Source organism: Acomys russatus, chromosome 11 (genome assembly GCF_903995435.1).
Source record: "Acomys russatus chromosome 11, mAcoRus1.1, whole genome shotgun sequence".
In the NCBI taxonomy this organism is placed as follows: Eukaryota; Metazoa; Chordata; class Mammalia; order Rodentia; family Muridae; genus Acomys; species Acomys russatus.
In genome coordinates this window covers 11713720-11730244 of record NC_067147.1, presented here as the reverse complement: position 1 = coordinate 11730244, position 16525 = coordinate 11713720, and the positions used below count along the sequence as shown (strand labels likewise).

Genomic DNA, 16525 nt, shown 5'->3' with positions numbered 1-16525 from the left:
AAATTACGAAGAAGATGAGAGGCAGGGTTATCAACTAGTGGTGGTAACTACAGTAATCCAGTACTTGGTGAAAGAGGCTAGAACTAAAACTTTTCTTTGAGACAAGGTCTCGCTATGTGGTTGTGGCTGACCTAGAACTCAGAGTTATGCCCGTCTCTGCCTCCCATGTGCTGGGTAGTGGTGGTGCACGCCCTTTAATTCCCACACTGGGAACTCAACACTCTTGAGTTTGAGGCTAGCCTGGTCTACAGAGCAAGTTACAGGACAGCCAGTGCTACACAGAGAAACCCGGTCTCAAAAAAAAAAAAAAAAAAAAAATGTCTATACAAATCAAAGATTTGAAGATAATAAATCAAAGAAGTTAAACTTGGCTGGTGATGTGCCCAGAGACACAGTGCAGCTTGCAGAGTACATGAACCCTGGGCTTGTTTTATACTGATTTGATATTTACACACACACACACCCCAAAATAGGAAAATACTAAAAGTCTTTGTTTCTATAACTAAACCATTATGTGTCTATAAGAATATGAAAGGCAGCCAGGTGTGGAGGTGCACGCTTTTAATCCCAGCACTCAGGAGGCAGAGGCAGGTGGATCACTGTGAGTTTGAGGTCAGCCTGGTCTACAAAGCGAGTCCAGGACAGTCCAGGCTACACAAAGAAACTCAGTCTCGAAAAACCAAACCAAACCAACCCCACCCAAAAAAGAATATGAAAGTGCCTGTATGTACCCCAGGCACTACAATTCACAACATACAGCAGTGAGACAGATGTGGTTTTTAGGAGGAGGGATGTTTATTGAGAATTTCATGTACCACAGTCCTGCCTCAAACTTGTTATGTAGACAAGGCTGGCCCTGCTCTCCAGGGTCCCCCTGCTGAGGCTTCCAATGGCTGGGATTATGGCTGTGAGGTGATAGACCTGGCGTTTTGTATTTATTCATGTGGCTGTTTATTTGGAGATAGGGTTTCATTTAGCCCAGGCTAGCCCAGAACTCCCAGTGTAATCAAGGCTAATCCAGAACCCCTCGTCCTCCACCCTCTATCCCTGAAGTGCTTTGGTCATAGGCTTGCACCACTATGAGCTACACTGTGCTGTTGGCAGACTTATTTACAGTGCTGGGGAATGATCCCCGGACTTTGAGCAGGTTAGGCAAGCACTCCACAGACTCAGCTACATCCCCAGTGTGCTGACATTTCTGGTATGCACCATTTGTTGGCACTGGATGACATTATGGCTATAGCACACGCAATGAAAAAATTTAATGCTATGGCCAGGTGTGTTGGTGCACACCTTTTAATCTTAGCACTAGGGAGGCAGAGGCAAGTGGGTCCCTGTGAGTTCAAGGGCAGTTCCAGGACAGACAGAGACACATAGAGAAAGCAGGTTTTTGTTTTGTTTTTTTTGTTGTGTTTTGTTTTTTTAATTGGCTCAACAGTTAGGAGCACTGGTTGCTCTCACTGAGAAGCTGGGTTGTAGTTCTAGCACCCACATCAGAGTGATCACAGGAGATCTGACACTTTCTTTTGGTCTGCACTAACATGCAAATATCCACAAACATCTATGTGTAGTTTTAAAAAAAATCCGCAAGGGCTGGAGAGATGGCTCAGCATTTAAAATCACCGGCTACTCTTCCGGAAAACCTGGCCTCAATTCCCAGCACACACATGGCAACTCACAACTGTCTGAATCTCCAAGATCTGACAGCCTCACACAGACACACATACAGACAAAATACTAATACATATAAAATGAAAATAAATTTTAGACAGGTGTGGTGACACATGGCTTTAATCTCAGCCCTCGGGAAGCAGAGATAGGCAGATCTCTGTGAGTTCGAGACCAGAATGGTCTACAAAGTGAGTCCAGAATAGCCAGTACTACAAGAGAAACCCTATCTAAAAAAACAAAATAAATAATAATAATAATAATAATAATAATAATAATAATAATAATAATAATAATAATTTTAAATCCACACATATCTATGTGTAATTACATTTTTTCTGGCTTTTTTTTTTTTTAGACAAGAGTTTCTCAGTGTAGCCTTGGCTGTCCTAGAACTAGCTCTATAGACTGGCCTCAAACTCTCAACTAAAAATAAAATCTTTAAATTTTATTTACTTATTTTTTTGGAATGTTATATGCTGAGAACCAAGACTGCCATGCAGTCATACAATGCCATATGAAGCTGCAGGCCCACCACACACGATTCTGAATTCTTTGTTATTGTATTTTCAAAAACGTTTTACTATTATCAAATTTTTCACAACCCCCACATTCAGTCACATGGCTCCCTTTTGAAGTCTCAACATGTACTCTAAGAAGCTTTGAACTTTAAAAAAAAAAAAAAAAGAAGAAGAAGAAGCTTTGAACTTGAGGAATCCAGAGCAGGTGGTGAGAAATTAAGTGAACCGTAGAGATATTTAGAAACATATCCAGTGATCCAGGAGGTGGTGGTGCACACCTTTAGACCCAGCACTGAGGAAGCAAAGGCAAGTGGATCTCTGAGTTCAAAGCCAGCCTGGTTTACAAAACTAGTTCTAGGACAGCCAGAGCTGTCATAGAGAGTCCTGTCTGTGTCTAGGCCAGGGGAAAAAACATGTCTCATGACTATAATTTAATGTAGTGTTATGTTTGAAGAGAAGGAATAGAAAGTCACCATTAGGAAAACAAGCAGAGAGCAGGGTATGGTGACGCACGCCTTTAATCCCAGCACTCAGGAGGCAGAGGCAGGCAGATTGCAGTGAGTTTGAGGCCAGCCTGGTCTACAAAGTGAGTCCAGGATGGCCAAAGCTAACACAAAGAGACCCTGTCTTGAAAAACCAAAAAAAAAAAAAAAAAAGGAAGACAAGCAGAGCTGAGAAGTGGCCAGCACTGAGATCTCAGCACTCAGGAGGCAGAGGCAGGTGGAGGCTTTGAGGCAAGCCTGATGTGCACACTCCTGTGCTATGTGGGTTCTAGGGACTGAATTCATGGCACCAGGCTTGAACAGGAAGTGCCTTTACCCACTGAATCATCTCACTGCCCTCCATCCCGAGACTCTTTCTTTTAAAAAATTAAAAATAAGCCGGATGTGGTGGCGCACGCCTCTAATCCCAGCACTCAGGAGGCGGAGGCAGGCGGATCACTGTGAGTTCCAGACCAGCCTGGTCTACAAAGCGAGTCTAGGACAGCCAAGGCTACACAGAGAAACCCTGTCTCGAAAAACCAAAAAAATAAAATAAAATAAAATAAAAAGACAAGCAGGCTTCTGACTTTAGCACCTATAGGACCGGTTGTACCAGTCAATGAATGACAAAATATGGGATAGAGGCATATTGGGAAGGAGAAAAGATAAACTCAGAGCCAGGTGTGGTGGTACTCACCTTTAATCCCGGCACTTGGGAGGCAGAGGCAGGCGGATCGCTATGAGTTCAAGGACTGTTACACAGAGAAACCCTGTCTCGAAAAACCTAAAAAAAATATTTTTTTTAATGATAAGCTCAGTTTTTCATAGGGAGCCTTTAATGTCTCTTGGGTATATTAGGAGTACTACTTAGAACAGAGGCAGTTATGAGGGAATCCTCAGTATGAACATGGACTAGATGACCCAGAGGGGACATACAAAAATGGAGAATGAAGTCATTAGTGTTTATAGATTCATGAGGGAGAGAAGAACCTGTGGGAGCCACAGAGGAAAACTGAGAAAAGTATGAAGAAAAAGAGTCAAGTGCCAGGTCACAGAGAGCATGACTAGAGTGTGTTTTAGGAAGTAGAGATCAGAGGTCAAAACATACTGTAACAGCATGATTAATATGCTGGGGGAGGGGCAATGCTGGAGATGGGTCAGTGGTTAAGAGTACATCCTGCTCTTGTAGAGGTCCTAGGTTCAGTTCCCAGCATCCGATTCAAGTGGGTCACAGCCGCAGGGGATTGGACACCCTCTGCTAGCCTCTGAGGGCACTGCACACGTGTGCAAACCCACTCACATATATATACAATTAAAACAAATACTGTGAGGCCTGGCATAGTGACACACATCATTAATCCCGGCATTCAGGAGGCAGAGGCACCCCAATCTCTGAATTCGAGGCCACCTTGGTCTACAGAGTGAGTTCCAGGACAGCTAGGGCTACACAGAGAGGGGAAGACACAGTGTGGGCTTGAGTTGGAGGTGTAGGTCCAGGGTAAAATGCTTGCCTAGCACACATGAGACTCTAGGTCCATGTGTGGGAAATTGATGCACAAATAAAATAGACTAAAAGAAGCCGGGCTTGGTGGCACACGCCTTTAATCCCAGCACTCGGGAGGCAGAGGCAGAGGCAGGCGGATTGCTGTGAGTTCGAGGCCAGCCTGGTCTACAAAGTGAGTCCAGAATGGCCAAGGCTACACAGAGAAACCCTGTCTCGAACCCCCCCCCCCCCAAAAAAAAAGACTAAAAGTTAGGAATCCGGAACAGATCGGTGTATAAATAAGTCTTAGTATACGATGGTGGCAGCTTTTTGAAGTAAATAACACAAGACAAACCCAGGTCTGGCAGTGAAGGCTTGGGATGCCAGCTGGTTGAAAGGCAGACCAAAGCAGGTAGCTCACAAATTCAAGGCCAGCTTGGACAGCCCAGCAAGACTCTGTCTCAAAATAAAAAGTAAAAAATAGGGCTGGGGCGCAAGCCTTTAATCCCAGCACTGGGGAGGCAGTGGCAGGCGGATCTCTGTGAGTTCGAGGCCAGCCTGGTCTACAAAGAGAGTTCCAGGACAGCCAAGGCTACACAGAGAAACCCTGTGTCGAAAACCAAACAACAACAAAAAATGTCGGGGGATATAGGTGTACAGTAGGATGTTTGAGAAATAGGAAGGGAGAAGATCTATTTAAAAATAAATTTGCAGGCTAGAGAGATGGCTCAGAGGTTAAGAGCATTGACTGCTCTTCCAGAGGTCCTGAGTTCAGTTCCCAGCAACCATGTGGTGGCTCATAACCATCTACATTGGGATCTGATGTTATCATCTGGCGTGCAAGTGTACATGCAGATAGAGCACTCATATACATAAAATAAAATCTTTACAATAAATAAATAAACTTGCTGGGCAGTGGTGGCGCATGCCTATAATCCTGGGACTTTTAAGCAGAGGCAGACAGATCTCTGTGAGTTTGAGGCCAGTCTGGTCTACAGAATGAGCTCAGGACAGTCAAGGCTACACAGAAAAACCTTGTCTCAAAATACAAACAGCGGGGCGTGGTGGTGCATGCCTGTAATCCCAGCACTCGGGAGGCAGAGGCAGGCAGATCATGTGAGTTTGAGGCTAGCCTGGTCTACAAAGTGAGTCCAGGACAGGCAAGATAACACAGAGGAACCCTGCCTCAAAAAACTGAAACAAACAAACACACTTAGTTTCTATTTCATACTACAAAAAGGTATGTTTCAAGTGGATTAAAGTGTAAAATACACATGAAAATCAGGCATGGGGTGCTTCAGTCCTTTAATCCCAGCCCGCTAGAGACAGAGGAAGGTGAATCTCTGAGTTAAAGACTAGTCTGATCTACAGAGTTCCAGGACAGCCAAGGCTGCACAGAGAAACCTTGTCTCAAAAAACAAAAACAAAAAGCAAAACAACAACAAAAGAAACACCTGAAAATTACTGCAGGATAGCACAGTGGAAGAGTCTGCATACCAAGCACTGAAGTTCCAGGTTCAATTTTTAGTATAAATAAACAATGAAATCAGGGACTAGCTAGATGGCGTAGTGGGTAAAGGCACCTGGTGCAAAGTCTGGTGACCCCAATTTAAGTTCCAGAACCCATTTAGTAGGGCAGGGTAGATTCCTGCAAGCTACCCTCTGACATGTGCATCAAAGCTTATACACAAGCTGGATGCGGTGGCACGTGCCTTTAATGCAAACATCTGGGAGGCAGAGGCAGGCGGACCTCTGTGAGTTCAAGGCCAACCTGGTCTGCAAAGTGAGTCCAGGACAGCCAGGGCTGATACACACAGAGAGAAAAACAAAACAAAAACAAACGAACAAACAAAAAGCTTATTCACATACACATAGGACAAATATAAATTTTTAGCGTATGTTTTTAAACTATGTGAAAATCTGCAACTGGGATTGCAGGTATCAGTGTGGTAGTCTCCGAGGGCAGAAGAGCATGCCGGGTCTCCTGGAGCTGGAGTTACAAGCAGTTACAAGTAAGCTGTCCAGTGTTGGTGCTGGGAACTGAACTCTGGTCCTCTGCAAGAGCAGCAAGAGCTTAACAATCTCTCTAGGCCCACATGTAAACATTTTCAAAAATCTCCTCTAAAACACACTGGGTAATAATTTACAATATAGGAGGGTTGACGTAAGGACTTGACGTAAGGATGGCAGGAAACCACGAAAGCAGAGGGAAAGGTTGCTGTAAGTCAGAGCACACAAAGGTCCCATTCCCAACATGTATTTCATACAAAGATTCTAGATAGAGAAGCAAATGACTCATTACAAGCCAGGAAAATATTTGCATGTGATGCATAGATAACCACACCATATTTACATTCCATAACCAGCCACCTCATAGACGCCTCATAAGCAGCCTGTGCAGGAAACCACCTCCACTCCCCAGGACCCTGACCTCCTCCTGGCAGGCCTTCTGTTGCCCTGCTCCTCTGCCAGCCTTCACTTTCTGCCAATAGGTAGGCCAGGCTGTTCAAGAGTGGGAACTCCCCTGTCATCACTTAAAAGAAGGCTTCCACTAAAGAAATATGCGTGGCCTGAAGTTGTGTGTTAAAAGTTGACTGCTGGAGAGGGAAAAAAGTTGACTGCTGGATTATCCATGGATGATTTTTTTTTTTTTTTATGTTATCAGTTGAGTGCAGCAGGTTCTGGCTATTGAGAGGGCCCAGGGCTGTTTGTGGTGATAATGTGTGGGGGAGGGTGGGGGAGGGAGGTATCTCTTCCTTTCAATTCCCATTTTTTGAGATCTCTCACTGAGTTCTCTAGTCTTCATCTTAAGAACGGTTTTCCCTCTGGTAGCCCTGGGTGCCTGGCTAGGGCCATCTTCAACCATACAAGATAGCATACAGAAAACACACCTGCTTTCCTTCACTGAAGACCCGTGTAATTGGCTTTTCAGATGTTGGTTCTTTTGGTCTAGCTGGTGTGAGTGTCATCCAATGTGGACAGCAACTGCACGGTCAGTAGACTCATCTCCTTCCCTGTGGAACTGTGAGGAAGCCATGGACTCAAACAGATCTGAACCCCAGCAGGACGTACCAGAGGTAAGACACTATTGGTGTTCCTAACTTACTAAGGAAAACTTTAAAATTCTGGAGGCAAAGGCTGTTTTATTTCTTGGCTATGTGTGCTTGTGAAGAGAGGGGAGTGAACATATGTGAGCCATGAGACAGCCATGGAGCCAGGATTTGAACCCTGGCGTCCTGACTCTTGGCCCAGCAATTCTCTCAACACTGCCCCTTTGGTGCCCTGTACACTGGTTTCTGTCGCTTCAAGAGTTTTAAGGGACAGGAGAGACAGCTTGGCAAGAAAGGAAAGGCAACAATTCCCTGGGCCCTAGGACTAGTTTCTATTTCTGGCCACTTCCCCAGCCCGCTGGTGGTTGGCAGAACTGGAACCCCAGCTCCGCCCCAAGTAAGGGCCAGGCCCCTCCTCCCGACAAGTTTTAAACCAAACCCTGTTTTCTGGGATTGGTTCAACTTCAAAACAAAGGGGAGGAGAGATACTTGTTGTAGGCATCTTCCAAGCCCTTAGGTTTTAGGTAGCTGGTTGGATTATGGGTTCTGGACACGTGTCTGGCCACCGCAGTGCCTGGGGCTGCTAAAACCAACGCCCGGACTGTGCCAGCTAAGTAATAAAGCAGTCACCATGGTGCAAGGGTGGCATAATCATCGTCACAATAACAGCTCTAATTATGCTATAACTACCATCTGCCTCCGCCCTAGCTTTTGCCCTGACTCACTCCACAACACGCCAGCTGTCGGGGAAGAAACTGAGGCAGAGGTGGAGCCAGCAGGCTGTCAGCTCCAATCATCCTGAATTTTAACTTGTCTGGGATCCGCACTGAGCGGCAAAACCCAGTTAGATTTTGAGATGAGCCCTTCGCTTCTGGTGTCCTTAATCTCAAACCCCAGGGCTTTCCTACTGTCCCTAAAAAAGAAGCTCGGGGGATTGGAGTGCGGACTACAACTCCCTCCAGTCTTTGCGCGCAAGGCGCGCTTGCTACCCACGCCCCCTAAGCTACCTGCCGCCCGCACGTATAGCGATGCCTCCTGGGAATTGTAGTTCGGACTAACACTCTTTAGCACTAAATCTCAGGGTCCGTGGACTCGGTATCCCTTGGTGCCCTGCGGCTTTTTCTGACGCGCCTGGAGGCCAGGGGAGGCAGGGGCGTGGCCTGTACTGGGCCACACCCCGCTCTCCTCCAGCTGGCCTGTCGCGGCGGAGGCTGTAGGGGCGGCGGCGGCAGTGGCGGGGGGGAGGGGTCGGGCGGGGGGCTGGTGGCAGCGGCGGATGGACTCGAGGGTATCGGAGCTGTTTGGCGGCTGCTGCCGGCCTGGAGGAGGCCCGGCCATGGGCGGAAACCTCAAAGCTCGGGGGGCCGGTGGTAGCAGCAGTTGCGGGGGCCCAAAGGGGAAGAAGAAGAACGGAAGGAACAGAGGAGGTAAAGCCAACAACCCTCCGTACCTGCCCCCAGAGGTGAGCACCTAAAAAGTGGCGGGGCCGTAGGGAACTGCCCCTTCCGGTACCGGAGACTCCAGAGAGGCGGGACAGAGATAATTAATCCCCCTTTCCGGTGTTAAGACCCCTGGGAGGACTGGGAAGAGAACCGCTCTTCCTGTTCCCGGAGTCCTAGAAAGGAGGAGTGTCAACACTGGGTTATCTATCCTCTTCAGTGTCAGGATCTCGGGGGAGCGACTGCCCCTTTCACACCCATAACCTTTGGATAAGTGGGGACTGGGAAATCCCATCCCCTTAAAAAGAGTCTGAACCCCTACCTACAGTGAGAGTGGGGAACATTGTCCTGGGTGGGCTAAGAAGGCATGCAGAGTAGCCCAACGCTTTTCTAAACTTGGTCCACAAGGAAAAGAGGAGTAGCGGGGACAAATGCAATGTGTTCCCTCCCTCCCCTTCGGTACCCACACACATAAACCCGGAGAATAATTTAGGCATAGCCTTCTGCCCTTTCCTTGTCCTTTGGTGGTTTGGGGACAGAGAAGAACCCCTGTCTACCCGCTCCAGGAGTCCTTAAGGCAGAGAAGACTACTTTCCTTCCTCTTTACATAGGGGAACCCAGTCGGTGGAGGAGGGGGGTAATGTCTTGAGAGGCAGAGGCAGGTGGCTCTCTAGTTCAAGGCCAGCCTGGTCTACAAAGCAAGTTCCAGGAGAGCCAGGGCTACAACAGAGAAAACCTTGTTTTGAAAAACAAAACAAACAAAAAAGATAAGCGAGCCCATGATGGGAAGGGTTTCAATAAATGATTATCAGACTTTAACATATGTACCAGAATGATCCACATTGCTTGCTGTTCCTGTTCATAGAATTTCTGATTCAGGAAGTCGGGGATGGGCCTGAGAATTTGGCATTTCTAATGCTGTGGTTCCAGAACCACACTTTGAACCACTGGCCTTGATTATCGGTATACTATACGGTCTTTAAAGTCAACCGCCCTAATTGTTCACCTCCAGCAGAATGGTAACAAGCTTTCTTTGTTGATGGGAAAAGAGCTCCCACACACTCCATGAGGTTGAGATGATGGATAACGACACCTCTAAGGACTTTAAAGATGTCATGACCGCCCAAAGGGAAAGAGAGGAGCAGGGGTGCAGAATCCCTTCTTCGTTTGTACAGGGGGTGGAGGGTGGGGCGGGGCAGGTGTGTGTGTGTGTGTGTGTGACACAGCCCAAAGGTGGCTGCTGTGAGAAGAGGTTATGAAATTCAGGGCTTCACCTCAGCTGAAGCATGAACAAGGGGTAAAGCCATAGTGAGTTCAGTTTACGGAGTCTGTCCGTTTAATAAATTCCCGTTTCTTTTGTTTGGGAAAGCCCCAACTTTGGAGTTTAGCTCCCCTCTGACCTGGGCCTCTTCTCTCAGGGAGTTTGTAGTGTCCAGTGCTGAGCTCATACTTTGGCTCTGCTCCAGAGCCACTTGTAGCCTCTTACACTTGATGGCGTCAGCTGAGAGGGATGGGCAAGAAGGAAATGGTGTCTTCCACATCGGTGTCAAAGAAAGGGCTCAGCCACCTGAGCACAGATACAGAAACCAAAACCCAAAACCATTTTTAGGCTGTGGAGGGTAGCAGAGAAAGAAGTGATTTTGTTGTTGTTGTTGTTTTGTTTTGTTTTGTAGACAGGGTTTCTCTATGTAGCCCTGGCTGTACTGGACTCACTTTGTAGACCAGGCTGCCCTCAAACTCACAGAGATGGGCCTGTTTCTGCCTCCCAGAGTGCGAGGAGTACAGGTGTGCGCCAAAGAGCTAGGATGAACATGCTGAGGATTTGGGGTTCTGTTCTTGGATAAATGGGTGGCTTGCTGTATCCATCCATACAGGCCTTTCCTTAGAGGCCACACTGGAGCTTGGTAGAATTTGTCTTCTACTGCTTCTTGGTAGTTCCCAGCGTAGACAGGTGCCACTACAGCTTGCTCCCTGCTTTCTGTGCCCCAGGTCATTGGGAATGGAGGGGAAGTTGGGAACAGGTCTGGACAGGATGTGATAACTGCTTCCTGTTTCTTTTCAGGCTGAAGATGGAAACATCGAATATAAAGTGAGTCTTAGGATGGGGAGGAGAAGGGAACGGAGTGGTCGCCCTTGTCAGAGTGAGGTGATCTCTCTGATCTCCCTCCAATCTCATGATGCAACTTCATGCTACATGGTGTCATGCTGAGCTGTCTGAACCTCCCCCTGTCAGGGAGAGAATCGCTGTTAGTGTGGTCAGGGTGAGGGTGTGTGTGTGTGTGTGTGTGTGTGTGTGTGTGTGTTGGGGTGGTGGTGGTCGTGGTTCATTCAAGACAGGATTTCTCTGTGTAGCCCTGGCTGTCCTGGAACTCACCCTGTAGACCAGGCTGGCCTCCAACTCAGAGATCTACCTGCCTCTGCCTCCTGAGTGCTGGGATTAAAAGTGTGTGCCACCACCACCAGGCTAAGATTTTTAATTTTGAAGTGTGTGTGTGGCATGGGCTTCTGAGTACAGGTACTCTTAGAGGCTAGAATCAGGTGTCAGATTTCCCCGGAGCTGGCATTTCAGGCAGCTGTTAGCTGCCTGGCATGAGTGCTTGGGCTCCCTTCAAGAGCATTATATACTCGTAACCATCGAGCCATCTCTCCACCCCCAGGAGACAAGGGTTTTAGGTGGACAAGAAAAGTTCTGGATGTTGTAGCAGGACAGGAAGGGATCACATGTGAGGACTGGGAGAAACAACCCTGATTTCTTCCTCCCAGCTGAAGCTGGTGAATCCATCCCAGTACCGCTTTGAGCACCTGGTGACACAAATGAAGTGGCGTCTCCAGGAGGGACGCGGTGAGGCTGTCTACCAGATTGGGGTAGAGGACAATGGGCTGCTGGTGGGGCTGGCTGAGGAGGAGATGCGGGCTTCCCTCAAGACCCTGCACCGGATGGCAGAGAAGTATGCTTCCTCCTCCCCCTCCCCCCAACTGTAGGGAGGACCCATGCATACACAGCCAGCCAGGTCCAGAGGGGCTGGGGTGGAGCGGGGTCTCCTTCTATTGCACTCCCTTGACAAAGGGCCTCACTATGCCCAGGCTCCCGCTACCCCTTGATTTAAAACACTCCCCTTGTTTCAAAAGGACAGTACATTGTCAGGAGCTCTGTGGTCCAGAGCTGGGATAGGGGGAATACGTGTGCAGTATGGCAGCTGTGGCTTCTCTGTGACAGGGTTGGGGCTGACATCACTGTTCTTCGGGAGCGAGAAGTAGATTACGATAGTGACACGCCCCGGAAGATCACTGAGGTGCTGGTACGAAAGGTACCTGACAACCAGCAGGTGAGCGCGCAGAAGCCTTCCTTGCCCTCACTCCCAGTGAAGGCTCTGTGCTGTCATGTCAGGCTTTTCACTGGCCTAGGAGCCTGGCGAGGGCCCTCCAGGTGGCAGCGGCGCCTTTAACCTCCAATGAGAGGTGAAGTATTGGAGACCTTACCTCTGCCAATTTCTTCACAGTTCCTAGACCTCCGTGTGGCCGTCCTAGGCAATGTGGACTCAGGGAAGTCAACCTTGCTGGGAGTCCTGACCCAAGGAGAGCTGGACAACGGGCGGGGCCGGGCCCGGCTCAACCTTTTCCGCCACCTGCATGAGATTCAGTCTGGCCGAACCTCCAGCATCAGCTTTGAAATCCTGGGCTTTAACAGCAAGGGAGAGGTGCATGGGACCAGCGGGGCCTAGTGGGGCCAGACTCTTGAGGATGGGCTGGTAGAAGTGAAGGACAGAGGCTGGGGGCAGGGTGCGGAGACCTTTTGGCGAAGTCCGAGGGCGCTGTGAACAGTTCTCTTCTCCCTCTTAAAAAGCAAGTGAGACTCCACAGAGTGACATAGCAAATGGGTCAAGGTTGTGAGACAGGGACTAGACTAGGTCCTGGTGACTGCTGAAGGGTTGGGGGGGTTCACAGGGACACTGAGCGCCCTGGCCCTGGGCTAGGTGGTGAATTACAGCGACTCACGGACTGCAGAGGAGATCTGCGAAAGCAGCTCCAAGATGATCACCTTTATCGACCTGGCGGGCCACCATAAATACCTGCACACCACCATCTTCGGCCTCACCTCCTACTGCCCCGACTGCGCCCTGCTCCTCGTCAGTGCCAACACTGGAATCGGTACGAGACACCTAGGCGAGGGGCAGGGTAAAGGGAGGAGCTGACTCTCTCCTGCCCTGAGCCCCCTCAGAGCTGGGAGCAACACCAACTCTTCTTTTTCCTTCCTCCCAAATTCTCTCTCCTGCTACCTGCCTCCTTTCTGTGAGGCAGCCGGCACCACACGGGAACATCTGGGGCTGGCCTTGGCCCTGAAAGTGCCCTTCTTCATCGTGGTCAGTAAAGTGGACCTGTGTGCTAAGACCACAGTGGAGAGGACAGTACGCCAGCTGGAGCGGGTCCTCAAGCAGCCTGGCTGCCACAAGGTCCCCATGCTGGTCACCTCTGAGGACGATGCTGTCACTGCTGCTCAGCAGTTTGCCCAGTCACCCAAGTGAGCCTGCCTCTAACCCTAAAGCCTTGACGGACAGGGAAGGCTGTCTCAGGGTCCAGGAGCATAGTGTCCCACCTCTAGGGCCAGATTTATTGTAATTCAATTCTTTGGCTTTTTTTCAGTTTGGGATTGTGGGAGGGAGCTAACCGTGATGCCTGGGACCTTGGAGACATTAGGTGTCTGTTCCCTGGCTTGCTCAGTTAGAAAGGGGCTCTCTGCTCACCTTTTCATGGGTGGGCCTCTGGCTGCTGCTTCCTGTTAAGACTCTTCTCACCTATGCATTTGTGTCTCCACAGCATCACCCCTATATTCACACTGTCCAGTGTGTCTGGAGAGAGTCTGGACCTTCTCAAAGTCTTCCTGAATATCCTGCCGCCACTCACCAACAGCAAAGAGCAGGAGGAGCTCATGCAGCAGTTGACAGAATTCCAGGTAGTTGGTCCGCCAAACAGAAGGTGGGAGGGCTGGGGGGGCGGGGAAGGTCCAGTTCTGACAGAGCCGGAACATACTTAGAAAGGCTGGGCCTACAAGCCCTGGTGGCAGGACACTGACAGAGTTTTCTTTGGCTCTAGGTGGATGAAATCTACACAGTCCCAGAGGTGGGGACTGTGGTCGGAGGAACACTGTCCAGGTGACTGGCCTGTTGCTACCCACCCTGCTCAGCCCTCACCTATGTACCCATATGCTTGGAGACTGGGTGCCTGGAGGAGACCCTGGGGTTGAATTGAGCTCATCCACAGGATGTGCTTGTTGTAGGCTAGCTTGTACTCTCAGTGCTGGAGGGAGCTCAGTACTCCTGCCTTGTGAGGGGAGTAATGGTACCCAGGCTCTAGGATCTTCAGGCCCCTAGGACGAATGGGTCATGGGCTCTAGGAAGACGTAACATCCAGCTAACATCTCAAAGCCAATAAGCGAGGAAGAGACTCCTAAAGCAGCACAGAGTGGAAGCTAAGGGTGTAGTTTGTTCCTTTAGGGACCTGGTGTTAGTCAAGCCACAGGTGTGCCTCTGCCAGCCATTGCTGTTGGCTTTCAGAATCTGAGTGCTAGGCTGGAAAATGCCAGGCTCCCTACTTTCCAAGCTGGAATTTAGGGTTCCTTTGCCCTAATTAAAGAGATATAAGCTGAGAAGGGCAAGAGTGTTCCTGAGTGACCCCTGCCCCCTCAGAACAACTATGCTGACACTATGCTACCTGCTGTCTGGGCTGCAGTGGCATCTGCCGTGAGGGGGATCAGCTGGTGGTAGGCCCGACAGACGATGGGTGCTTCTTGGAGCTCAAAGTGTGCAGCATCCAGCGCAACCGCTCTGCCTGCCGTGTGCTGCGAGCTGGTCAGGCGGCTACACTAGCCCTCGGAGACTTTGACCGCGCACTGCTTCGCAAGGTGAGGTGGACAGGTGGGTTGGAGAGGGAATACAAGAAGTGTCCAGAAGACTGCCTACTGAATGAGAAGCATTTATCTCACTTGATGCAGAAACCTGAAGAAGCATGGTTTCTAATTCAGAAGCATAGTAGGCCTGGCTATGTAGCTCCCCATCCCACCCCACCCCCCCACCCCACCCCGCCCCAAGAGGGTTAGGACGCTCAAAACACAGGTCCCTAAATACAATTACCTTTCTTTGGAGGCATAGAGAAGAAAAAGGGAGTCAGTTCTTAAGGCTGTGAAAGGCAGGAAATAAGAGTCTAATGCCAGGTCTGCCTGTCTTGGGCCTGGGGCTATGCCTTCCTAGGGCATGGTGATGGTGAGCCCAGAGATGAATCCCACCATCTGCTCAGTGTTCGAGGCAGAAATAGTCCTACTGTTCCATGCCACCACCTTCCGGCGGGGATTCCAGGTGACAGTACATGTGGGCAACGTACGTCAAACAGCAGTGGTGGAAAAGATCCATGCAAAGGTGAGAGGGACCCAGCCACATCTCAAATTTCTTCAGGGAAAGTCCATAGTCTGCCTAACCTCAGACTTGGCTGCAAGTTCCACAGATAGTAGGTAGGAGCCCACCTGGGGGCTCCCCGTGGAGAGCCAAGCTGCGAGAGAGTGGGTGGGAGGCACTGGCTAGGACTGTGACCACTTTTCTCCTGAAGGACAAGCTGCGCACAGGGGAGAAGGCAGTGGTACGTTTCCATTTCCTGAAACATCCAGAGTACCTGAAGGTGGGCGCCAAACTGCTGTTCCGGGAGGGTGTCACCAAGGGCATCGGTCATGTCACGGATGTGCAAGCCATCACAGCAGGAGAAGCCCAGGCCAGCATGGGCTTCTGAGTCTTCAACACAGCTCTACCGCTGTCCCTACAATACATGAGGTGACTTCCGGCCATGCTGCCCGCTGTTGGCGGCTCTGTGTGTTAATAGGCTAGGGAAAGGAGTGTCTGCTGCCACTTGCTTCCTGATGCCTTTCTGGAGAGGTAGCAAGCTTGTTGTGGCCAGGGAGGGCAGGCCTGAGGGAGAAGACTGCTGTGCCCCCTGCAGTTCGTTATCCCTGGCAGCTGCATGGTCTTGCCTACAGGAGGGAGCAACACAGCCATCTTGGCCCACTATCAGGACTGGGCTCGCTCACCAGTGTGATCTCTGCACTTCAGGAATTGTCACAACTGGGGTGGCCCTTGAAAGCACTTCTTTTTCATACCTCCGCTCAAGGCCATCCTGACTGGATAAGACAGTGCTCCTAGCCATTTGTGGACCCAGGGACTGAAGAAATGGCACAGTGACCGTGAAAGACTGTGCTCCTACCCTGTGTTGAGTCCTGATGCATATTCCTGGCTTGATTTCCTTGTCCTTCCCTCAAGGGCCGTTTCCCCAGGTCCTCCTGTGATAGGCCCCACTTGGTGCTATTTGTGGTGCTGGCCCAGGTGTGGGGCTGCCAAGCTAAGACCTGGCACACCAAAGGCCAGCTGTGTGCCAGCTTCTTTTCCTCTGCAGTCGTCTGTCGGCTTTCATGCTAGACCAGATAGTAAGTTCTTCTTTCCCAATGGCAGCCGCAGGACCCGACCCACAGTTGTGCATCCTGGCATCTTCATCCCCAGTCCTGCTCCCACATAAAAAAATTTTTTTTTCTTGTTTTAGTAATTTGTAGTGACCATCTCCTTCCCTCTGTTGCCGGGAACCAGGAGGAAAGGGAAAGATGTCATATTTCCTATCTTAGGCATGGATTCCCTCCTTCCCTTTGTTAGCATCCTGGGTTCCCATGAACTCAGGGATTTGTTGGTTGAGACTCTCTGCATATATGTGTATATATATATATGTATATATATTTAAATACACATCTATATTGTACAGAATAAAAATGTTTTATTGGACACTCTGTGCTTATGCTTAAGACACAGGTTCAACTTCCAAGGCTAGATTCGTCCCCATCCTGCAGTTGTTGGCC

At 49.6% G+C, this 16525-nt stretch overlaps 1 protein-coding gene across 3 annotated transcripts; it reads left to right on the top strand.

Annotated features, from left to right (window-relative positions):
- Positions 1-7137: 7137 nt before the first annotated feature.
- Positions 7138-15602, top strand: Gtpbp2 (GTP binding protein 2). Of its 3 annotated transcripts, none has more exons than XM_051152896.1 (12): positions 7138-7231; positions 10706-10732; positions 11407-11591; positions 11861-11969; positions 12144-12341; positions 12618-12792; positions 12943-13162; positions 13459-13594; positions 13735-13793; positions 14371-14542; positions 14889-15053; positions 15241-15602. In XM_051152896.1, exons 1-12 carry the CDS (start codon positions 7190-7192, stop codon positions 15415-15417), a joined length of 1665 nt encoding a protein of 554 aa, XP_051008853.1. In that variant the 5' UTR covers positions 7138-7189; the 3' UTR covers positions 15418-15602. The 3 variants fall into 3 exon arrangements, with proteins under 3 accessions (XP_051008853.1, XP_051008852.1, XP_051008854.1); XM_051152895.1 differs by lacking the exon at positions 7138-7231 and adding an exon at positions 8461-8666; XM_051152897.1 differs by lacking the exons at positions 7138-7231; positions 14889-15053 and adding an exon at positions 8461-8666.
- Positions 15603-16525: the final 923 nt, after the last annotated feature.